At 37.2% G+C, this 25,730-nt stretch overlaps 1 protein-coding gene across 4 annotated transcripts in view; it reads right to left on the minus strand.

The window, feature by feature from the left end:
- ldb2a (LIM domain binding 2a) overlaps positions 1-25,730 on the minus strand; it is a 131,819-nt gene that overhangs the window by 15,687 nt on the left and 90,402 nt on the right. For all 4 annotated transcript variants that reach the window (XM_088343262.1, XM_088343261.1, XM_088343260.1 and 1 more), the window contains exons 4-6: positions 18,166-18,288; positions 12,038-12,121; positions 4,632-4,755 (exon numbers count right to left, since the gene is read on the minus strand). In XM_088343262.1, coding sequence (XP_088199388.1) covers positions 4,632-4,755; positions 12,038-12,121; positions 18,166-18,288 — 331 coding nt within the window. The remainder of the gene's footprint in view (positions 1-4,631; positions 4,756-12,037; positions 12,122-18,165; positions 18,289-25,730) is intronic.

Raw genomic sequence — 25,730 nt, forward strand, 5'->3', positions numbered from 1 at the left:
ATCTAAATAAACAGGACAAACTTGATGGGAACGAAAACTGGAGAAAATAATAAACAGGACAAAAAATAACCGTGACACTCTGCTGACATTTTATTAGAGTACAATTAGAAAACAGTGAAATAAACAATTTATTCGTCTTTGTGGAAAAAAACCAAAAACGTTTTAAATATTTCCACTGAATGTAACCAAAGCTAAACACCACTCACAAATAAACCACCCTGTAGCTGTATTTACTGACTACCATTTATCCAGAGAAAATTCGAAGCAGGCAAGTTCCCAAAATCAGGTAACCATTTTCATTAAAAACATTAATAAAAAGCAGAAAAATAATTTAAAAACATTAAATAAATTGCACTTATTAAAGAATATGTGGTATTTTGTCACTTTTCAGTTTGCATGAGATTCTCAGTTTTACATGAGTTTCTCAAATCCTGCAGTTTAGCATGAGATTCTCAAACTCTGACTCCCTACTGGTGTGCAAGTGTGTGTGTGTGAATGGGTAAGTGTGAAGCACATTGTAAAGTGCTTTGGGAGGTCTTCATTGACTTGAAAAGCGCTATAAAAAATGCAGACCATTTACCATTTACCATTCGTTTTGCCATGTTTTCACACATGCATAGTTGACAAACATGAAAAGAGATTACATTTAATTGTGAGCCTCCAAAATATTCCCAACCCTACAGGAAATATTTTTTATGCCATCAACCGGTCTCCATAAGAGTGCTTTCTACAGGGTGTCCCCTGAACTAAAATTAGCTTGACATCCCTGGTATCTAGGATAGCTCATATCATATACAAATTAATGCATAGTTTTAAACTTAACAACATATTTTTAACAACTAAGAGGTGCTGATTACTACGGAATTTCCACTTATAACTAAGAGTTTGATTCTAAACATATCATTTCTCCATGTATTCGTACTGGTAGTTTGAAATGTAACTTGAAACGTTTTCTTTACAGTAGGCAAATTTATTTCTTTTGGCTGAGTTACCCTGGGAACAATGGTGACCTTACAGCTTCTATTGTACAGTACTTGATTTCCCCCCCCGTTCTTATCCGCATCTTTCCTCTTTGCATGGCTGACATTGACAGATGCGTGCGCGCCTCGGCAAACCATTGTCAGAGATTTGCGGTATCCGACGGCTTTTTCCTGCGTCTCTGACGAACTGCAATCGCTTCCCGTTTCCCTCCCGGAAAAAAAAAAGAATCTCGAAAAATAAAAGAGTTATCAGGAGGTGCAAATGTTGCGGAGGCTTCCTTCCTGGTACGAGAAACGCGGAGAAGAATGGCAGGAAAGAAAAGTTTGGAGCTGTTGTGTCGAAGCTTCTGGAGGTGAACATCTTCACAAGTTTTCACATTTGTCATTACAGTTTTAACTATTTTTAGTTGGTGAACTATTCATATTCTAACTTTAGATAGTGTTTTTGATCTACCTGCATGTATGACTTGTAGAGGACTTTGTACGCAATGACGGTTTTCCGAAATGCTTTATGAAAACATTGAATTAAGTAAATTAAACCTAAAAAAAAAGAAAAGAAATAGAGAATTTCATGCAAGAAGTTAGACAATAGCAACAGCAATAATAATAATAATAATAATAACAGCAACTACTATAACAATAACAATAATAGTCGATACAGCAGTCCCTCGTTATAATGCAGTTCACCTTCCTCAGTCTCCCTGTATATATATACACACACATCTTAAATATATCATTTTATTTTATTTAATGATTTTATTTACTGTCAGAACTAGAATTGGAGGAGGACCCAGATGTGTAACGTTTTCACACAATTTTATTTTACGGGAAAAGGGCAGTCATGCGCTTGAACACAAACGCCAGTGATTCGCCGATCGCTGGGCGCAAGAAGTAAGACAGAAGTCCGGTATGGAAAAACAGGAGGCCAGAGGCCGACGAGATTGATAACAGACACCGGACAGACGGGGTCGATACCGGACAGGACAGGACAGCCAGGATCGATACCAGATACACGAGCAGATACCGGACAGACGAAATCAATACCGGACAGGAAGGAACAGACAGCATCGATACCAGATACTGGAGACTGGAGTCACATGTCAGACAGGACGAGACAGACGGGATCGATACCGGATACTGGAGATTGGAGTCAGATATCAGACAGGACGAGACAGACGGGATCGATACCGGATACTGGAGATTGGAGTCAGATATCACACAGGACGAGACCGACGGGATCAATACCGGATATTGGAGACTGGCACAGGATATCGGACAGGATAAGACAGGCAGAATCAATACCGGAGACTGTAGCAAGATATCAGACAGGACAAGACAGACAGGATCGATACCAGACACTGGAGACTGGAGTCAAATATCAAACAGAACGAAACAAACAGGATCGATACCCGTCACTGGAGACTGGAGTTAATTATCGGACAGGAATAGACAGTCGGGCTCGAAACAAGAAACTGTGGACTGGAGTCAGATATCAAACAGGACGAGATAGACGGGATTGATAGTGGACAGGATTCACAAGCAGGATACGGGACAGAGTCAAAACACGCGTCTTGCGGGTGCAGAGGTTCGTTGATGGACTAACAAAGGGTGAGTGAGAGCACTGAGCTTAAAGAGGAGGGAAGGCAATGAGCCGCAGCTGGCGCCAAACGGGCGGGGCCAAGTGAGGGCAATGGGCAACCGTGACAGTTCACTAATATTTCTAGAATTGTGTTACTATTATTTATTACAATGAAAATTTAATTTGAATAACTTTTTTATTGTAAAAATATGTAAAAATTATATATATTATATATATATATATATATATATATATATATATATATATATATATATATATATATATATATATATATATATTAAAAATGAATAGTTCACCAACTATATATATAACTATTTTTTCATAGAAAAAAATAACTCAAATTATTATTTACATAGCAATAATAGGAATACAACTATAGAAATATTCGTAAATAAAAGCATTGAATAAAGTCAAATGATATATTTAGGAATACTTATATCAAATAATTTACACCAAATAACTCAGAATGATTCTTCTATTTTCATTTTAACTATTTATTCTTTAGAGCCTCCAAGCGGTAAAATAAATTGTTAGAAATATATTGATTTAACTTTTAAATACTTGTAGGTCAAGACATTTGACTTTATTTACAAAACATGAGGCTCACCTGAGGGAGCTGAAATGATTGTCTGCGATCTTTCTGCTACGGGTACCCCCCCAAAAAACTAAAAAAAAAACATTTGAAAGGCTTGGCAAAATAATAGCTGAAAAATGGTGCTTTATGGTCACTGAGTAGTTTTTATCCTTTCTTGATCTTTGTTGCACTCGTTTTTGGTTACTGCTCAATACAGCGACATCTAGTGGTTGACTATTTCACAGTGTCCCTTTAACCTGTAGAGTATAGTATAATTCAAAAACATAAACACAATAAATGTATTTTTCCATTAGTTACAAATAGCCAATGCCTAAAAACTATGATGAATAAATGATCATTGATTACATATTGAATACATTTACACATTAAAAAATGAATATTGTCTAGAATGAGAAGTTTGACCAAGCCCATTTAACCATATTTGTATTTTTTCTAGGGAAAATTTGAAAAAAATAATAAAAATGTAGATAAAAATGTCGTTTTTTAAATTACAAATTACTCTGGATTAATACTGAACACACAAACACATTGAGGTGCATTGAAAATAGTGGATACTTGCCCTTCATTTGTAGGTCCTTTGTTTTAGCAAATTTACAGGGTTCATACATCTTTTCATGGCCACATTCAAGCACTTTTTAAGGACTTCCTGAGCTAATTTTCCAATTTATCCAGTACAATTGTGAATCGTGTGTTTTGCAGAGCCCAAAAATATATCTGCGATTTACATATGCGATTTTTAATCTTGCGTGCACATTTATCAAGACGTTTTCAGATCTTTAGATCTTGAGTAAATTATTAATATATTTAGTTTTGAGACAAATCTCTCCCCATAATGGTATTGGGTAAAAATGATATAATATGGAGCTTACATTTTCAGTTGCAGGAAGCTCTTCCACTTACAATTTACCAGTGGGAAACACTAACTTTATATTTTGCATGGCCCATTATGAATGTTTATAATTGATAAATAATCCTTGCACTTATGCACATTTGAAAGTGCCCTATTTATGTGGCGATGACACATCATAGAACAATGCCATACAAACTAATACCAGCTGGAGTAAATCAAAAGGGAAGAAGAAAAGCAATGGTAAAGCCAAACCAGGAGAGAGCAGTGTCGGCCTAAATTTAAATCAGACTTATTAAGAAAAAAAGAAACAATTTCAAGCACTTACAAGCACTTCGCCCCAAATTCATGCACGACATTAAAATTCAAGGATTTCAAGCACTCTGTGAAAACTTTGTTTTTTTAATTTTTAATTTAGCTAATTTTAAGAAAATTATAAAAAGAAAGGGCTAATTATGAATTATTTTGGTCTAACACTGAAGCACACACAAACCAACATTGAAGTTACTCGTGTTGCAAATTTTGCAGCATTTTGTCGTGCATTTCTAAGTCCTTTGAATTTCATCAGTTCATTTCTCTGGAATTTTTCGCTCCATTTATGTGCTTTACCTGGTGGCGCTACCATTCTCTGCCACTTTTGGAACAGGCATGTCTTGAGACAGTCACGCGGGCTGAGGTTGTAGGTCTTGTGCCGGGACATGAGCTCCTGCATGGGCTCCAGGATGACACACAACTAAAAGAAAGAACACCACAAAAAAAGTCCATAAATTAAAAAAAAAGAAAAAAAGAGCATGCAAATGAGGAACATCAAGCGTTGCCCCCATTAAAAGAAATCCATAAAAAGGTAGGCTTTGCTGCTCTTCTCGCTTGATGTGTTAATTGCCCAATAAATCAGACTTTTTTTTTACGGCCGTTTATGAAAGAGTTGGTGGAATAGAGTTTATTGTCGTGTGCACCGGAGCGACTCGGAGTCTGTTAAAAAACACACAACTAAACGACGCCAGGGCTATTTCGTATTTTTATTTTAATGCGCACCACATTTGTTAAGCGCTTCACACCTCCAGGACTTTATTATTTGCATTTTTTTTCTTTTTAAGTAGCTGTATCGCATCACATTATGTATTTGTGTCCTGTTTGCCGTGACGGCCGGCTATATGGACAGTGTTGCTTAGCAACGCAAACAATCCTGAGCTGAAAAGATTATTATGGTACAACAAGACATCATTTGTGTTAATACCATAAAGCAGTGTTTCTCCACCAGTGGGTTGGGACCTAAAAGTGGGTCGCGGAACACTTTTCTGTCACGACCAGAACGGAATCAGGACCCAAATGCGTATTTAACCACAAGTTTATTGATAGAAAGAGGAAGGGCAGCTCCAGCGATCCGGTGCCTGCTAAAGACTGGAAGCAAACCGCTCACACAATCGGATCGTAATCCGAATACGGAAGTGGATCTTCCAGAGCGGGAGGTGGCGGTGTCGAGGAAGGAAAAAACGGGTCGTAAGCCGGGACGGCAGATCAAACGTGGTCGTGGTCAGAAACAGGTCGTAACCGGAGACAAACGGGGAGATCAGGAACAGACGGGTGGAAATACGGGTGCAAAAAACAGGACCGACGGGAGTCAGAGTGAAAGTGCTTGCCTTGTAGAAACAGAGGTCTGCTGACAGACTGACAACAGGCGAGTGAAAGGACTGGCCTTAAAAAGGACAGGCGCCAAACAAGCGGGCACAGGTGATTCAAATCGGTCATCATTACATTTTCAATGGGTTGCGAGCCTTTGCCTTGGCAAAAAGTTGCTAAGAAAAATAACTTAGGGTCATTTACACTCCTTACTGCACACTATTTCACACCACAGGAAAAGACCCGTAATGTTTGTTTACACATGTTGAGCATGGCGCAACCCAGATACTGTAATCTGTTTATCGTGGTTAATGGGGGCTTTCAGCCCTTTTCATTACATTTCAAGCATTTTGGATTTAATTCAAATGCAGCTAATTGAGCATTGATTTGGGTGCAGCATTGAATATATTCTACGATTCCTGGTTTAAACTGCCTTTCATTCAATAAATTTGAACATTTTAAATATTTTTTTCTGATTTGTGTCGCAGATTGTAATTAAGGTGGGATGGTGGCTCCTCACATCAGAGCAATTGAGAAACACTGTCTAAGTGATAGCACATATGTCAATGTAAAGCCAGTGGCTTGATATGGCCTGCGAGAAGGATTTCTATGACCCCTGAGAGGATCTTGATGTATCACGCACTAGGAGTTGGTGTGGATTTTTTCCACTATATAATACCTTTCCATGAATAAACTTTTGTTTACGGTTAATAGGTTTTTGCACTTGCTTGTATTTCAATTCAATCACTACATATATATATATATATATATATATATATATATATATATATATATATATATATATATATATATATATATATATATATATATATATATATATATATATATATATATATACAGTATATATATATATATATATATATATATATATAAAAAGCAGACTCGTATATGACGCGCAACCCTAATTTTTTTATCAGTTTACATGTTCTTTTTCTCAGCTAAACAAAGTATTGTAAGAGACAAAGTTATTGATAAGATAAAATAAGGACACAATAACAAATCAAATTGACAACGTCTTTTTTTAATATCTGATTAATCATCCGATTCACCAAAGAGTTCTTTCACTCATTGTGCTTTTTTTGCGTTTATTTTTATCTTTCAGGACGATTTTCTGTTTTTTTCTATTCTTGTCTCTAGTACCGTGAGTAAAATAAGTGTGATAATGAGAGAAAAATCGAACGCAATGTCATATTTTAACTGTATTGCTGGTGGTCTGTCTAGTGGTTAGCGCTCTCGCAACTGCAACCCAGTTTCAATTAATGTTGCATCCAAAGTTTTGCGTTTGTTCTCAGCTGTCGACTGATCGCTCATTGCCAGATATGGTAATACGCTACAGTAAAACCTGATCTTTTTATGTGCATATACACAAATGAATATTGTATATTTTAAAAAAAGAAAATGAATGCACGTAGTATACGAAAATGAATTATCCTATTTTTCCTAATTTAAGTATTGAGTACATGTTTTGCTTAAGCTTTTAGCTGTTAGTTTTAGTATTAGTATCGCCTTAGGGTGAACTAATACAACATTAGCAATTAGCGTGTTTGGACGCTCTCACTCGCTTTGTTTTTATTGTCATTGATACCAACACACCGTGTATTTTGTTTTGCTGCAGACAGCACAGCAAATGCTATCACAGGGGCAGGTTGTGTGTGTGTGTGTTGGGTGGCTGGGCGTGACTGTCTGTTTATGAGACTGTTGGTTAGTGCAGGGTTCAGAAACTTTTTTGACCGAAATAGCCATAAAGGCAAAACTATTTAAAATTTTATAGAAAAAGAGTCACACCATATATTTTAAGACAAAATTCAACGAAACCGCCAAAATCACTCTACATAGAAAATTAATTCTCCAGCACATGTTATTTCACTGTGTGACATTTAATGGTTTTATAAAATCTATGAAATGATAAGAATGCCAGAGCCTGGGTCCTGTATCAATGTAAACATACCACTTAAAATTCAACTCCTTCCCGCAGTAATTTAATAGTGTTGATGCTCATTTCTTCTATCTTTTTTTTCTTAAATATTGCTTTTAAAACAAGGTGAAAGTTATTTTGTAAAAATCTCACAGAATACTGCAATCGTAGTTACTCTCAGTGTAGGCAGCACTAGGCAATGGAGAAAGAGTGCGTACGTCCTGTCCTTTGTATAGTTCCACCCATTCCTACCACTCACCCAATCAAATTAACTAGGTGCTAGTTTCCGGGTACTATGTTTTTTTTAAGTTAAAGTTTATTCTGAGAGTTTTCACCATAAAGTGTCTCAACAGTGAACATAGATTGTTTAGTGAGCTTCCATTTAAAGAAATATTTAGCGATTTAGAGCCTAAATGGGGTCTGTGGTGAGACCCTGACTTTAAACTAAAGTCAAAATTGTGTCCTATATATACAGTATACTGGACCGAACCCTACATTAAGCTGTATTGTCTTGGCTTTGCATGTATGACTATTTGTTTCATATAAAGCTGTATAATAACATTCCGACAAGTTCTATTTTATCTCCGAGCTATAAGTACTCATGAAAAGATCCATATATAGCTCGTGAGCCATAGGTTCCCGACCCCTGAGCTAGTGTATGCTGTCAGTCAAACAACCGGGGTGTGCATGGGCACAAGTCAATGTGTCTATGCAAGATAAACTGCAAAGCTCGGATACAGCTACAGCTAGTATTTTAGCAACTCATTACATTGAATAGAATTTTATTATTTAAATCATACTCTGAGGAATATTAGAAGAGCGCACAGTAGTGGTGATCGAAAACGTTTTCTCCGTGGATCGGGTCCAGGAAGGGACTGAGGGGGCGTCGGGAGAGAAAGCGATTGATACCCTTCCCGTGAACAGTAGTGTTCTTTTATTGATACATTTCTTTTTGTCAGGTTTAAAACACTTTTGTACCTTTCCCTGACGCCGGAATGGTAAAGCAATGTCAGCTCTCATCCTGGAAGCGCGGTTATTTTCGGACTGAATTGAAGGAAGCCAGGCGACACGCAAAACAAGCTGATGTGCTGTATTCCAATGAGAAAGCGACCAAGGGTAAAGTGTCGGGACTTTTCCCCCCGTTTACGAGGAAAGGGTGCGTCGTATGGACTGGTGAGCGAAGATAACAGAAGGGAAGCTAGCGTTCATGTGGCGCGGAGGATAAGGTGCACCGCATAGTGACGCTTGCTAACCGGATTGTAAGACTTGGATTTAGGTGGGAAGGCATGTTAAGATTTCATGTATTTGTACAACTTGAAATAAAGTGAGTGATTTAGCAAAAATATACAGACAAATGTATAATCAAAGGTTGGGTTCGCATGGCGTTTTTGCCACAAAACAATGCAGTCCTCTTATCAGTTTTAAGCCCGGACTCTTGTGAGAAAAACAATCATTGAAAAACCATAGGATAATCTTACCATTTTCAAAACTCAGACCCTAATAATAAGAATTATGATAGCAAAAACAACAGCTTCAGTTCAGCGTTTTTGTAGCTTAGGCCTGAATATTAATCGTTGGGTCCTCTTAGTGGTTTGTTGCTTAAACCCTTATAAGAAAAATAATCATAACAAAAACCATAGGGTCTCCTATCGTTATCACTACTCAGGCCCTAATAATAAGAATAATAATAGTAACAATAACAATAACAATCCAAAACAATCGGGTCTTCTTTTTCGCTACTGTGGTCAAAACAATAAGGCCTGCTGAGGTATTACTCTGGCTAATACTAAGTATAATAGCAAACACAATGGGCCCTTGCAACATTTTCGTGACACAGACCATACTAATAAGTGTAACCGTAGCAAAAACATTGCCCTGCCACTGGCTTGAACCCCCCGGCTCCCTGTTACCAGCGTCAGACCGTCCTGCGAACCTACACTTTTGCTAGGCAAGCTCCGTACCCTCCGACAATCTCTTGCCCTGTTTTCTCCTGCCTGTTACCTGTTGCCAACCTGTTTCTGGACCCGTTTCTGCCCTGCTCTTCCGTTCCGGCCATTGAACTGTTTTGCCCTGTTTCCTGCCTGATACTTGTTGCCGACCTTTTTTCTGGACTTGATTACCGCTCTTGCTCCCCTGTCCCGGCTACTGATCAGCTTTCCTGACGCCCACGAGTATCCTCGCTCGACACGGAAGAGACACTTCAGCATTCCTGCCATCAGCTGTCCGTGTCCGATGATCATCGGAACGTGGAAGCAAGCACTGCTCTCTTTCTCGATAAAACGGAGTAAAAACAAACGCTATTGGGTCCTGTCTCCGTGCCTGGCTTGTGACAAAAACATTACATTTACTTTTTTGTTTTTGTTTTGGTCCTAACAAAAAATATTACCGAATTATCTGTATCTTACCAAAACAATGCCTATTTTTTCCACTGCCCTGGCCCTAATAATAAGAATGATTATAGCAAAAACAATCGGGTCCTTGTAGTGTTTTTGTAGAATAGAATAGAAGAGAATAGACTCAGACTCAGATCCTACTAATAAGAACAATCATAGCAAAAACTTTATTATTTTAAAGATAATTTTATGTTTCTTTCTGCCACTGCTGCTGATATTAATAATAATAATACTCTTAACATAAAAAAAGGAGTGTACTCGCAGCATTTTTACTATTGTTTCCTCAATTATGACAATATTTGTATGGTTTTTGCAACCTATTTGTTCCCTGGGCACTATTGAAAAAAAAGACAACATGTGAATGTATCTATCATGAGTTGGTCTGCAAAATAATCTTCTGAACCAATGTCAGAAGAAGTACTGAAAGTAAATGTTCTATAACATTGTGTAGTATCTTCAAAAAGTGTCACAATCAGCATTCCGTATTATCAATATTTCTATTTTAAATAAGTTGACTTAAAAACGGTCTCGGCAAGTTGACCATTCTATTCCCAGACATGCATTTGAGATGATTTTGCCTATTTGCAGCCATCTTGTGAACAAAAAATTGTAGCGATTAGTGATGCTAATTTGAATCACATAAACTTGACGGATGGCAGGAATTCCCAAATAGTGGAAAAATCATTTTTTTCTCCCTGAAAAGCAGATATAATTGGACAAAAACAGGTCTAGCAGTTGTGTTGCAGACGCTTTTGTGCATTGCCAATCATTGTGACAAAAACAAAAACATGCAATGGCGAATAGCCACCTTCCACCCTGACCGACACCCCTAAACCACCTCCCCCATTCCTGCATCCCCCCTTTGTGTCTCCCTCAATTGGGTGATTATAAGCAGCCACGGTGCCCTTACTATCCCCCCCGCATCCCCCAATGCCCCCCTTCCCTTATACCCTCCCCCGAGTCGCGTCCTACCATTTCGCAATTACGCGTCTCAACAGGGAGCGTTCATTAATGTTATGCTAATTTTCTGTATCCAATTAATTCCTCCGCCTCGCGGTCGCTCGCCTGCTCGCCATTTGGAAAAATACGAGCGTGTCAGTCAACAACGGAGATAGCAAAATAACAAACTGGGAAAAGAAACAAGCACGTACACAAATTTACACACAACCTTCTTGTTATTATTGTAAACTATTGTACACATTTACATATACAGTAATCCCTTGCTATAATGTAGAACGCGATACTTTTTACGGTTTCACTACTGTTTTGGATCCTGCATTGTGTTCTTCATTATGATTGGCTAAACAATCACCCAGTATATTATTATTTCATTTTTCATTTTCTTTTTTTTTAATTCTAAAATATTCTACTTCTCATATTTTGGCCATTACGGGTTCATTTTTCAACCCAACCTCAACGATAAACGAGGGATCACTCCAATAATACAGCTTTATCTATCACTCTCTCTCATATATATATATATATATATATATATATATATATATATATATATATATATATATATATATATATATATATATATATATATATATATATATATATATATATGTATTTGTGTGTCTATGTAACTCTTTTAACCCTCTGCTATCAGACTCTTAAATGGCTGCTGATCTAACATAGGCCACAGACAGACGTTCAGCACACTACAGACACTTTGTTACACTACAGTCACATTCAACTGTATCTTTATTTTATTTTTATCTAATTCTTTGACTTATTTTGAGTTACTCTTGTATTTTTATCTTTTTAATATACATAATATTACTTTGTGTATTCCATGTATTTAGTCTCTTAGTTTTATTACGCTGACAACTGTGTGGACAGCAAAGAATTTCATTGTGCAGGGAATCGTGGTTCTTTACTCTGCATATGACAATAAAAACTTTGAATCTTGAACATACATATATATATATATATATATATATATATATATATATATATATATATATATATATATATATATATATATATTTATATATATATATATATATATATATATATATATATATATATATATATATATATATATATAAAATCATGCTTACCCTGAGGTAGTTGAGGGTGAAGTTGGTCAAACCCATGCGCGTGATATTTTTGGACAGTTGCTCCAGCACCTGAGGGTCTTGTGCCTGAAGTAAAGAAATAAAATAATATATACAAAACACGTAGACAAGCGTTCAAGGCAGAAATACTCCACACAAAACAAGAAACTGCTCACTGCGTTTATCCCAATTCAAGCAATTATCCGCAACCAATTAGCTGCTGATTGGCAGTCACGCATTTGACGAACTCGAGTCGAAAACGCAGAGAAAATTACAAAAAAACACTTAATGCTCGTGTCGTCGTTTTAAGTCAAGTAGTTCTTTGTCATTGTCACACTAATCAAGCGGTGTAATTGATTGTATTAGTACTTTCATGTCCCTATCTTGATTACACTGATTGATTTCTCAGCCTCCAGGAAAAGGAGAAGGGATTTACCAAATAACAACAACATAAACATGAGCAGCCATGCTAGCCGCTAGGCTAAACATTAAAAGTCAGATTTTGTTAATTAGTGTCAAAAGTGGTCTTACATTTCTTTTCCTGCTGCACACGGAAATTTTTAACATAGATGTCCCGTCCAGCAACGAGTGACAAACAAGACCAGACAATTTATCGTTCCTGATATCATCTTTTGTGAAGGGCAAATATGAAAGGTTCGCGTCAACAAAAAACACAGTGTTCGTGCACCTTTTTCAAATTCAAGCACTTTTTAAGGACTTTCAAAGTCAATTTTTCAATTTCTCCAGAACCATTATAAGAGGAAATTCGGTGTAATTTATGTATTTTGCAGATCCACAAATATGTCAGCAATTCACATGTAGTTTTTTTTCACGCGTGTTCATTTATCAAGACAATTGATTTTTAAAACTTGACTAAAATATATTTGTGGATCTGAACAATATGATTGTAAATATTTTATATAGGTGTTGAGTAAAATGAGGGGCATAAATAGCTTATATTTTCAATTGCAGGAAGTTCTTCCCAATCCTTTTTACCACTGGAAATCGCTAGCTTAATTTTTTGCATGGCCCATAATAACTGTCCATAATTGCTATGTAATCCTTGCATCAATACACATTCTATAGCGCCATGTTTGGTGCAGCATTCACTTGTCCTCTTGGGTGCAACCCGTAGGGGCCCATGACGCTTCATAGGACAATGCCATACTAACTAGTGTCAGCTGCTGTGAATCACAAGGGAAGAAGAAATTAAATGGCAAAGCAAAGCCACCAGAGAGCTTCTGTCTGCGTCGTTTTAAGCAGACTTGTTGTGAAACATGGCAACAATTTCAAGGATTTACAAAGACACTTTTCAACCCTTTAAAATACAATGTTAAAACTAAGCATTTTCAAGGATTTAAAGCACCTGTACAAATCATGCAAAAATAAGCATGCTCGCTACGCTAATTGCTTTAAACTAAGGGGTATAAATGGGACTGCTAATTGTTCAGCGTCGCCAAAAGGGTTCAAATTATTGTGTATACATATATTATTATTATTATTATTATTATTAATATTATCATTTTTAGCAAGGTGTCTGGAAAAAAGTCAAAATGCGCTATCAATTCATTAACAGGGTTAAACTGAGTAGGATTTAATTAATTTTTCGAACTTTTGATTCATTTTTCCCTGTTTGTATCAAGAAATGTCATTAGGTCAACATGGTTTTGTCCACAAAGCATAGACTATGTAATGCTTGGACTTGGGTGCAATAGTGAATCAACCCACAAGGTGGCACATGTTTTTAAACATTAAAAACAATTGCTTTAGTAAGAAACCCACTTTATAATACCTCTGACCGCCACCTCAAGGATTGAACTACACAACACTGCGGTCGACAACTGAAAATGATAAAAGAAAATGTCTTTGGAGGCGCCAAAACTTATTACAAAAAAATGCAATTTTTATAATACTCTTAGGTCGAGAAATTTGCATTTAATTTATATCACTTGACGCTCACCTAGAGGAAGCTGATTTGATTGTCGGCCATCTAGCTTCTAAGGATACCACCCAAAAAATAAAACAACACGTCAAAGGGTGGGCAAACAAATGAGAAGAACCATTTTCATTTTGGTTTCTTTGAGTCTCCATAGCTTATATTCTGGCTTGTGCTTTTCAGCACTCATTTTATTTGCACTGTACGATACAGTGACGTCCAGTGGACAGATAATACACACCGTCCATTTATTGTTGCCCAAAAGGAGAAACTCCTTTAAAAGGGAGCACTAATTCTTCAACAACATTGTTGCTATTTGTATTTTTTATTCTCGACAAAAAGCAAAGCTTGCTAGCACTTACTGTACATTGATGATTATTTATTTGGCTTCATGGCTACTCTGCATTCCCACCCTACTTAATTGTTTTATTTTATTCAACTCTTAACAGCTTTAAATACTCTCACACAATAAAATGTACATTGTAAAATGTGATAAGAACTATCATTTTGTTTCTTCGGAACCAGAAGTGCATGCTGTGTTGAGCAATTTGAGATAATACACTCTATTTGAACACACATACAAAAAACACTTACCTGCCTATTTATACATAATAGCTGTCACTTTGCATTTAAGAAATAAACATGTACATTACAAATGTGGGAAAAAATATGATGTTGAATTATTGTATCCATATCTCGAGTTCTGAATAGCACTCCGACTTTGTGGCGTGTGCGCGCAATCGTGTTTTTTGAAGTAGTTATCTGAGTAAACGTATACCGTTATAGCAGCCAACATGCACCTCCTAATAGTGCAACAGGACCAGGCAGAGCTAATTTATCAATGAGTCAAAATTCAGAAAATGTACCCAAAACGAGGACATGTGTAACCCCCTTTAAAAAGTGACATTAAATACATCATAGACATCAGAGTGCCGATAGCCAGTCTTCTGTCATTAATCACTGTGGCCAGCGTAGATGACAGAGAGAACTTGTAAGTTATGATAGCAATCGTTAGCAAGATATTGCTTGGAATTGGAAAAAACAAATATGGTATTTTCTTCGTTTCACTTCACCCGGTGACGGTGTGATTCACAAAATACAAAAATAACAAATCGAGACATTTTTCGGTGAGTGTAGTTTCCGTTTCTCTTTGTAGTTTTAATAAGTTAGCGTTAATGATTTCTTATATTTATAAAAATAAACTAAAATGGGGGAAATAATACTAGAAAAATTTAAATTGCTCAAATTAGGGGGGTTACAACATAGTTAAAAAAAACTGAATTGGAATACTTAATACTTATGTTTTATGGTACAAATAAAGGCATAAAAGATATATTAGCCGATAATATTGTTCAGTTTTAATACAATATTCTTCTTTTACTAAATAAAATGGTAAATCTGTTAAAATAAAAAAAGGAGGAGCATTATCTGATGTTTATTTTTGTCATGATTACCGATGTGAATCACCTGTGCCCGCTCATCTGGGGCCAACCGCTGCAGGCTCTGATTGGCTGCCTGTCCCTATTTAAACCCAGTCCTGTCACTCTCCTGTTGTCAGTCTGTCTGCGAACCTCTGTTGAGGCCTTTTTTGACCCTGACACCCACCTGTCCCGTTTTTGCTCCCGTTTGTCTCCTGCTACGACCTGTTTTGATCCCGACCATATCTGCTCCCCTGTCCCGGCTTTCGACCCATTTTTGATCCGGTCTAATCTCCCGTCCTGGCTTACGACTCGTTTCAGAACCCGACCACGTTTTTGCTCTCCCAGTTCCAGCTACCGACCTGTTTTTTCGTCCCTGACACTGCCATCGCTCGCTACGGAAGATACTCTTCCGTATTCGAATCACAATCTGAGTGCGAGAGCGACTTGCTTCCCGCGTCCAGCAAACACCAGATTATGGGCGCAACCCTTCCTCTTTCTTTCAATAAAACTGGTGGTAAATGTTACGCATTTGGGTCCTGATTCCGTTCTGGTTGTGACAATTTTACAATGTACAGACAATGAAATCTAACATTTGATCAGAATAATTGGGACATGAAGACTGTATCCCTGGAGCATTTAAGGAGCAGGCAAAGTGTGTATTATTTGACAACTAAATGTCCCTGTATTGTGTAGTGTTACTGAAAACAAGTGCTTAAAACTCTAAGAAAGAATACAAACTACAGAAATTCAAAAACACCAAAACGTTTTTGGGTACCCGTAGTAGTAAAATGTTGGACAATTAGGAGACCTATATAATGTAAAATTAATACAAATTTCTTGACCTATAAGTATTTTTACCAATAGGAAAACGCTAAATAATACGCACTGCCCCTTTAAGAGCCTTGCACCATTGAAAATCCATGCCGGCACGCTCTCCTCTGTCATCGCTTTGTGCACAAAAACAGAAAAAAAGAGCAACTATTAAGCTGGAAGCGTTCAACAGGCAATTAAGGTTCCGCAATTCAACCTTTGCAGGAATGATTATTTGATTAACAAATTATATATATATATAGAATTGAAACGGTTTGGTGTGTTATCATTGCGCGGAATAATGAGATTTTTCTGTGCGTGTTTTTGCACAAAGCTCACATGTCTAGACGCAGTCAACAGATCAAGGGACGGAATGTCACTTGCTGGCATTAAGCCGATTATTTTTTATCCAAACCTCTCCATCGGACAATACCTCTTGTTTAAAAATAGATAAATCTTTCAGCTTCAACGTCAGTGAATTTGTACATACACCCTTTTCATGGCAAAATTCAAGCATTTTTGAAGAACTTTTAAAGACGATATTCTAATTTTTCCAGTACCATCAAAGGGGGAATCCAGCGCTGTCTAAAACAAGGTTTTTTGTTGTGGTTGATCACTAAAATAAAGTTGCTATTTTGTTGCTATTACATACTTAGTGCTTATTTGAGATGTTCCTATCTGTGATCTATGATCTTTTTGTGTCAATGGGCTGCTATAAACTGACATGAATTCAGCCACACTTGTTTACAAACATTGAGTCTATAGGGTAATAATGGAGTTCAACACGGGGGCAAAAAAGAAAAAAAAAGAAATTACACTATATAAAAAGCAAAAATATGAGCCAAATTTGACTCAATTTAATGACATTGATTGCTTTGAATTCAATCTTCAAATCAGAGAGACTGCTGATCTTTTGATTTTTGTATAACATATTTTAATTTATACATTTCTTGTGTTTTGCAGAAGATGTGTGCTTCAATTGCTTCAAAAGGAATTGTAAATTGATACTTTTTTAGGCTATTTTATCATTTATTTACAGCTCTGAAGATTTAATATTTTTACTTTATTTGTGATTGTTTTTCATGTTCAGGGATTCGGTGTTAGTGTGTGACTTTAAGTCTATAAAAAGCTAAAAAAGAATTGTGATTTACTTTTTTTTTGGAGATTGGTAAATGTTTAATTTACATTCCATGTGTTTACATAAATTATTTGGCTATGAAAACAAAATACACCAAACGCAGATTCCTTTCCCTGACAAAGCACTTTTAAAATGTCATAAAAGCAACGTAACGTCATCGCCATTGAATTTGTTTTTCGGCCAGGAATATGAAATTAAGGCTTCCGTGAACCGTCAAAATAGCTAAAATTGTATGTTTATAGTTCATACTTTTTTGGTGTTGCACTGAATAGTAACTATTTTTATTTGACATTTTGTTGTGTGTGTTTTTCCAGGAATTCTGTGTTGCTTGACTTTAAAGTTGCTTTGTGAAGACAACTCAAAAGTTTCAATTAAGTTAAAGTTCACTGTAGATTGCTATTATAATATAGAAAGATAAGACATCATTTACAATTAATTACTAATTAATTTGGTGTATGATGTTTTATACTTATTGATGTTTTGGACTTATTGGAGCCGGTTTTCTAAGAGGAGTTGTCTACTTGAGTGTGACACTTCACATGACAGCGCCCTAATTAGAGAAGCCAGCTGAGCATGCGTGTCAGCGTCATTTTTAAGCAGACTTGTTTACTCTGTCTTCATTTATTGCATGGTCTATCGAGTCAGACTGAAAAATGGCAGTGGCAACATTTTCAAGCAAATGCCAGCACTTCACGCAAAATTTAAGCACTTTTCAGTCCTTGAACACACAACATTAAAATTGAACAATTTTCAAGATTTCAAGCACCCCTACAATCCATTTGGTTTGTGTGTGGGAGTGTGTATGTGTGCCATTAGCCAAACTCACATGCATTGCCAGGATGCTGCGGGGAATAAGCTCTCGATATTGCCGGATGGTAAAGTGCCACGTCTTGATCCTCATCAGGTCATCGAAGGCGAACTCCACGATCAGGCGACCCTCCGTACAGACCTGCAACAGTATTTAGGCTTATTGGGTTGGTTTAGAGCAGACATGTGTAACATATGGCTCGCAAGCTGTACCTGGCCCGTAGGATGATTGAATCCGTCAAGCATGTCAAAAAGTCGAATCTCTATGTCGTTTCTATCTAAAGTTATGATTTTAAAAAAATTCAAACCAAATGGTCCCTCTGGCCACTTGTAGGCAGCAAAATATATACTCACAGCTTGAGCAAAGCAGTTTGATTTGATGTAGATTAATCGTATTGATCATGCAATGGTAAACTTTAATTTATTTATTTATTTATTTATTTTTTTATTTTTATTTTTTTTTTTATTTATTTATTTATTCATTTAATTATTCATTCATTAATTTTGATTTCAAAGTAGTGTGACAAATAAGGCAAGTATATATTTTTTTTTTCATAGCTCCTACTTGAGTTTGCATAGCATGCTGAATCGGTTTAGGTGTAAAACTGCATTCTCTCGATTGTAAAAACAAAAACCAGCCCGCCTGAAACCAGAATGTCTAGATGGGGCTCCAAAGTCAAACTGAGTTTGAAATTCCTGGTTTAAAGAGAAAAATATAAGAAAACATCTGCCAAGGCTTCATCATTGGTGTAATCGCACAGGTTTACCGCCAGAAAGTACCTGAATGGATAACAAAAGTCTATGTTGCCTCTTGAATAGAAAGACTCTGGATCAATTCTTTTCATGCAAGTCTGGAGTAATATTTTTCGACAAGTGTGACAGGGCAGACTAGTGTGCCGTGAGACCTTGTCTAGTGTGCCACAAGAAATTACCCAACTATATATCTGCAAAAAAGTATGCCTCTAAGTGTGAATCTGGTCACATTCCTAAATCTCCACTAAGTGGTTTCAGATAATCATTCCCATTGGATTCCGGACCCGCCTTGTGAAAAGGTCAGGTTCATTTGGAAGCCCATATACAAGACTATTTAAAAGGCATTTTAATGAAAAAATGAAATGTATAACATAGCAACGTCACGGCAGCTGAGTGGTTAGCGTGCACAGTTCTGAGGTCATGGGTTCAAATCCATCTACTAGCCTTCCAATGCGGAGTTTGCATGTTCTCCCTGTGCTTCCGTGGGTTTCTTTCGTGCACTCCAGTTTCCTCCCACATTCCAGGTTAAATGGCACATCCAAATTGCCCCTAGGTGTGACTGGCTGGCAACCTATTCAGGTTGTCCCCTGCCCACTCACTGCCAGAAAATAGCTGGGATGGGCTCCAGCACTCCCGCAACCCTATTGAGGATAAGTAGTGCAAATAATGGAGGGATGGATGGATGTTTGACACAAAAGGACAGTAAACGAGACTTTGGAAAAATTACTGTACCATAATTGTCTGAATAGAAAATAAACATAAGTATATTTTTAAAACCAGACATTTTGGGCAGATTCCAAATTTTGTTTTCCCGTGTTGTTTCGCACAAAAAAAAAAAATATTAGTTTGTAAACCTTTTTTCTGCAAAACATTTAAAAGTTTTCATTTTCAAAAAGTCACATATTTCCTGACTAATCATCATTAGTCAGGGAGCTACATTTTTGGGGGGTGCTTGATCCTCAGGAGAGCATCCTTGCCAAGATGGGGGGCCTTTAGGGGGCATTGATTAGACCGAGTTGTCTGCTGGGATTACATCTTGGCCGTTGCCATGCCGACTAATCAGCTGATTTTTTTTCTCCATCCCTCCTCTCGACTCTCGGTTGTCACGGCAACGTGGCGGCGGGGAGAAGCTGAAGCGAGCGCCCCAGCGAGCATTTGCTTCAGCGAAAGGGGGCTTGAAAATCTTCCTCTTCCTTCATCCTCTCTCTCTCTCTCTCTCTCTCTCTCTCTCTCTCTCTCTCTCTCTCTCTCTCTCTCTCTCTCTCTCTCTCTCTCTCTCTCTCTCTCTTTCGTTGTTTGCCTATTTCTCTCTCGCTCGCCTAATTGGCAACTCGGGCTGACCTGAACTTCTTTTGTCTCGTGTGTCTAAAACAGCCTAGCTGGATGATACACTTTTATTTTACACTCTTTTTCTCACTCTAAAAATGTTTTTTTCTTACCGGAAATCAAGCCAGCTAGTAAATCTTTATGTGCAGAGAGAAAATAAAGCAATTTTCAAGAATTGCAAGAAAAATAAATGCTGTTTATTTGTCGTTTGAGGTGTCCCTAGGATAAAAGTTAAATATTTTTTTCCATTGAGTATGCGTTAACAATGCCCAGTTGAGTTCAAAGAGCCCTTATGCTTTGTTTTTCACTGGTCTTATCTGATTTTATCCTACTTTAATTTGAGATGTTCGAGGCTGAACACATTAGGTTTGAAGTGCTGAAGAGGGACATCATGTTCGTCCCCACGGGCTTTTTAAAAATATCTACCGGTATTTGTCAGTTTAGCATGAAAATGGTGAACGTAATTTGAAACCTTCTTCTAGTAACGTCCACACGCCGACCCATACTCCAAGAAAAGATGAGGATGCGTCTAAGAAATACACGTACTTGCACGCGCATCATGAATGAGCTGACTGAGGTTATGATAATGACTTCAAGCCAGGAGATGGTAGTAGAGAGTAACAAAGTTCCAAATTCCTGACAGCTCCATTAACTTTGGAGCAGGCCTTATGAAAGCATTTAATAATTTTCTACAGCGATGGAAGAATTTAGTATTCAGCATCACACATAAACATCTACCTAATATGTATGGAGGACCAATCCTTCTATATGGATAAAAATGAATGAACACATGAATAAATCGTATAATACCTACACATATGACTTGAATGCAATTTATTTATATATTTATGTATTTTGTGATTTATTTTTCTTATTTATTTCAGTATTTATTTTGTCATTTATTTTGTAATGTATTTTGTTCATATTCTGTCATGTATTTTGTCGTATATTTTGTCACAACAAAAATGTTATTCAAATGAGGGGGATGGTCAAACTGGCTGAGCTTTTCACCTAGTGGTTAATGGCCTATCTTCCCTAAGGATGAGGGAAGCAAGCCTTTAGTAGCCGATTAGTTCTTCACTGATAAACAAATTGGTGAAAAACTCAGGCAACTTGTCCACCCGGTCATTTAAATAATGTTTCGTTACAAAATACATGCTGGAATTACTCACAAAATAACTGAATGAAATACATAAATAATTAAATAAATTGCATTTTAGATTTACCATTTTAACTGCAATGTTAAGGATCATGGATCTGATCAACACTTAATAGTTGGTTGGTTGATTGGTTGGTTGGATCCCTTAACTGCTTGGGTGATAGGGGCTTGATTTTTTTTTGTGGTGTGTCTTGGGCAAGTGCAGCATATTCAACTTTTAAAACCACAGGACAACAATAAAAAACAAAACCAGAAAAGGAAAAATAATTTGAAAGCCTAAATAAACAGAAATATTAAATTCTTAATAGAATAAAAAAGATTACATTTCAAAGAACATTTTAGAAACAAAAAAATAATCATCCTTAACTCGTTACCAAACCTTTAATTAAGAATACATGAAATTGAAGTGAGAAAATGTGAGATGGTGATTAACCTTTGGCATTAAAATAACGTCGTACATTGACTTTTTAGCATTCATGCTAAGCTAGCAATGGTTTTAAAATGAATCTTGTTTTAGGGTATAATCATATATATGGTGGATTTAAAAATGTTTTATTGTGTACTTTGATTTACAAATAACTTGAGTTGAGTAACTTGAGTTTCTTTCGTCCTATTTCATTCACTTCTCCCCATGTTACAATGCATATTTACTGGTTAGCATGCCTGCCTCAGAGTTCAGAGGTACCAGGTTCAATTACAGCCTCTCTGTGTGGAGTTTGCATGTTCTAACTGAGTGTTTTTTTTTTTGTTTACGTTCTTATTTTCTCCCAAATACCAAAAGCATGCATAGCATGTTGATTAGCAAGTCAAAATTTCCCCTCTAGGAATGTGTGTGTGTGAGTAAATGGTTGTCATCTACGTGTGCCCTGCGATTGACTGGCACCCAATCTGGGTCCCCTGCCCAATACCCAAAGTCCTCTGGGATGGGCTTCAGCATCCCTGCGATCCTCATGAGGATACGTGATAAGTTCAATAAATTGTGAACTTACAAGGAGAACAGATAATTGTACAAAAAAAACCCTCGCAGTGCACAATTCCAAACTATTTTAATTTAAATGATTTTATTTATTTTTATTCAACCCTAGCTCTCACTGTCATTTTAATTCCATGCACCTTACAGTCCAGTGCATTGTGTATATAAAAACTATCACGAAATACTACTTATGCGGGTTCTCATCTCATCTCATCTCATTAGCTGTACCGCTTATCCTTCTTAGGGTCGCGGGGGGGCTGGAGCCCATCCGAGCCATCTCCGGGCAGGGGACACCCTGAACTGGTTGCCAGCCAATCGCAGGGCACACGGGGGACAGACAACTCACTCACTCAGTCACACCTAGGGACAATTTGGACCGGGCAACCCACGCAAGCACGGGGAGAACATACAAACTCCGCACAGTAAGGCCGGTAGCTGGATTTGAACCCACGCAAGAGGTTCCCACAACCTCAGAACTGTGCCGCACACGCGCTAACCACTGCGCTGCCGTGCTGCCCACTTATGCGGGTTGTTCCCTATAATTTAGTGCGCCTTAAAGTGCGAGAATACGGTATTAAAAAGTCAATTGATGAAGAAAACGCTGTCTGCCAAAGGTTAAACTGAATTGGCCACTTTCAGATTGAGTGCAAATTTAACATTCTGAGAATAGTCCTCCAGTGTATGGCAGAAAGGATGAGGTCAAATTGGAGAGGATTGGGAGGGCCTGTATTGAAACCCCAAGAGAGATAGGATGAGACCTACAACCAGCATTCAAAACCATAAAAACAGTAAGTTCCATTTTAAATTTGCTTCAATTTAATGGCTAGTTTGATAAATTAATCAAAATTATTCAAAAAGTCAAAATTAGGTAAAGCATCAACCTTTGAACATCCACGAAAAAGTCAAGTTTTAGTGAGTAGACTGTGACACACTAAATAAATAAATAATTGTTTAAATCCCCCAGTCCGACAGCAGTCTCGTCCAACCCCTTATCAACATGCTCGCGCACTCTTGGGGTCAAATAAGGGCCACGATTACGCAAACGTTTCCACTCGTCGACCCTAAAGCAAAACATTTCTCCTTCAATTGCCGTTTCTATCTGCTTGCATAAGGGCCCCGTCCGGCAGTGATTTGCCAGATCCAATAGATGGCGCTCTAGTGGGGAAATTCAGTTTTTAAAGAAACATTGTGTATTATTTAGTGCCTCCTAGTAGTAAAAATTTGATAAGTTTATTTTGTTGCTATTATTGGACACCTGCAAAGGAAATTTTGTAGGATGCCACTTCAATATTTTAATTATTACATCATTGTCAGTATTGGCCAATAATGTTCCCGACCTTTACGGCGGACTTGCTTTTGTAAACTAGGAGACTTAATAAAAACAAGAGGCAGGTTGGACTTTCTTTACTAAATGCTTCTCTCCCTGTTTTCCTTGCAAGTTTTAAGTCCTTTGATGTCCTCTCTTTATTTTGAGTGTTTACTAAGGTTTAAACTTATCACATACAAACATGCATTTTAAAAAAAAACTCGTAGGTCAAGAAATGTTTATTTATTTGACATAACATGAGGCTCACATAAAGGGAACTGACGTAATTGACCACCATCTTGCTGACACGGGAACAAAAAATCCCCCAAAAACCTAGGGAAAGGCTGAACAAAAAATGAAAAGAAATGTTTGGTGCAATTTGGTCATTTTGAGTCTCCGTTGTTTGAATTCTCCTTTGTGCTAAGTGGCACTTCTTTTCGGTAGCAGTGACATATAGCGGTCACATATTACGCAGTTCCCCCTTTGATAAACACAATATAAGAAATAAGTCTTCTGATGGGAATGAAAGCAAATATTGTTATTTTAAATGTGCTAAATGTACTTTTTATCACCGTATATTGTCATTAATTATAAAATAATAATAATAATGATAATAATGATTATAATCATAATAATAATAATAAACCTATTTTTTTTAGTCATGGATACGGATAGCAGATACCGTAATCACTAGTACAAGAACCCCGCCAAGTGAGGGCTCATCGCATGCTGACACAGTGAGCATTGTGCAACTGTGTCCTTCTTCCCAGAAGTTTAAGAAGACATGCTTGTGAATGCTCGTTTTTCTTTTCATCCAGTCACATAAAATTGCAACTTTACACTATACTACACTACTTTACACTATAATGTACTATACTACACAATATACTGTACTACTTTACACTATACTGAACTGTACTCTACAACATACCATACTATGTTATGCCACGTTATACCATACGATACGATACGATACCATACCATACCATACCATACCATACCATACCATACCATGTTTTACTCTATTGGACTCGACTCGACTCAACTAAACGTCTTACAAATGCCACAACAATGTAAACATTGTAAGCCCAATTATGGCTGTAATGGGTATTTTATCAAAAAGTGATGTGGTTGTTTCAAACAGCTAGCTGTATTTTTGTAACTGGAGTAAATCTTGCATTGTGTTAAAATTATGTGCTAAATTAGAGGCATGGAGCTCCTCTCTCTACCCCAAAAAACTCAAATTTGTGTTAACAACTCAAGAGACACTAATCATCTAAGCGAAAGCTTGTATCATAGAATTTGCAGTTTGCGATTCTTGTCGATTTGTTTTTTTCCAACTGCCTCGTTAGCTAAGCCTCAACTAGCTTGTTAGATGAACAACCAGCCACAGTGCTTAAATCAGAATAATTGCCCAGTAAAATAAAGCTGTTTAAATTCATCTCTGTGGCACCGCTGGGCCATAGATCACGCTGGCCAGCGACAGGTTTTTGTACGAAATCAAGCGCGGATGCGATCACGCCCTCATATATTTATATAACACACAATGCTCCCCAATCAATTATTTGTCCTGTAAATAGCTGCTAAAAAGTTGACGGGAGAATCCCCCAAATTAAAAAGCGCTCCATTAAATAGCCCTCCACCCCTTTCCTATTGATTTAGAACGGCAGGGGTCATAAATCTCTGGCACGCGGCGTTGAGATGAGGGCATCTCCGAAGTGGAGGAGCGCCAAAGGACATCGAGGCGGCGCTCAATCAATTAGTGACATGGCAGTTCGGCAAAATCAATTTGTATGACGACAAACGTTGCCGCCTTAATACAAACCACGAGACAAAAGTTGAGACAGAGGGACGTCTTGTTAGATGTCAGGTCAAGTCAAGTTTATTTGTATAGCCCTTAATCACAAAAAGTCTCAAAGGGCTGTACAGACTATATATTTTTTTAATGTTATTTATCTGGGATACTGGGAGTTTAAAAAACATTAGCTACTCTCCTTAGGATTCTATCCCCCACCATACAGCAATTTGACTTTGTGATCCTCGCCTCAGAAAAAAATGTATATCCTG

The sequence above is a fragment of the Urocampus carinirostris genome, chromosome 9 (genome assembly GCF_059441175.1).
Source record: "Urocampus carinirostris isolate Australia breed hairy pipefish chromosome 9, RoL_Ucar_1.0, whole genome shotgun sequence".
Taxonomy (NCBI): domain Eukaryota; kingdom Metazoa; phylum Chordata; class Actinopteri; order Syngnathiformes; family Syngnathidae; genus Urocampus; species Urocampus carinirostris.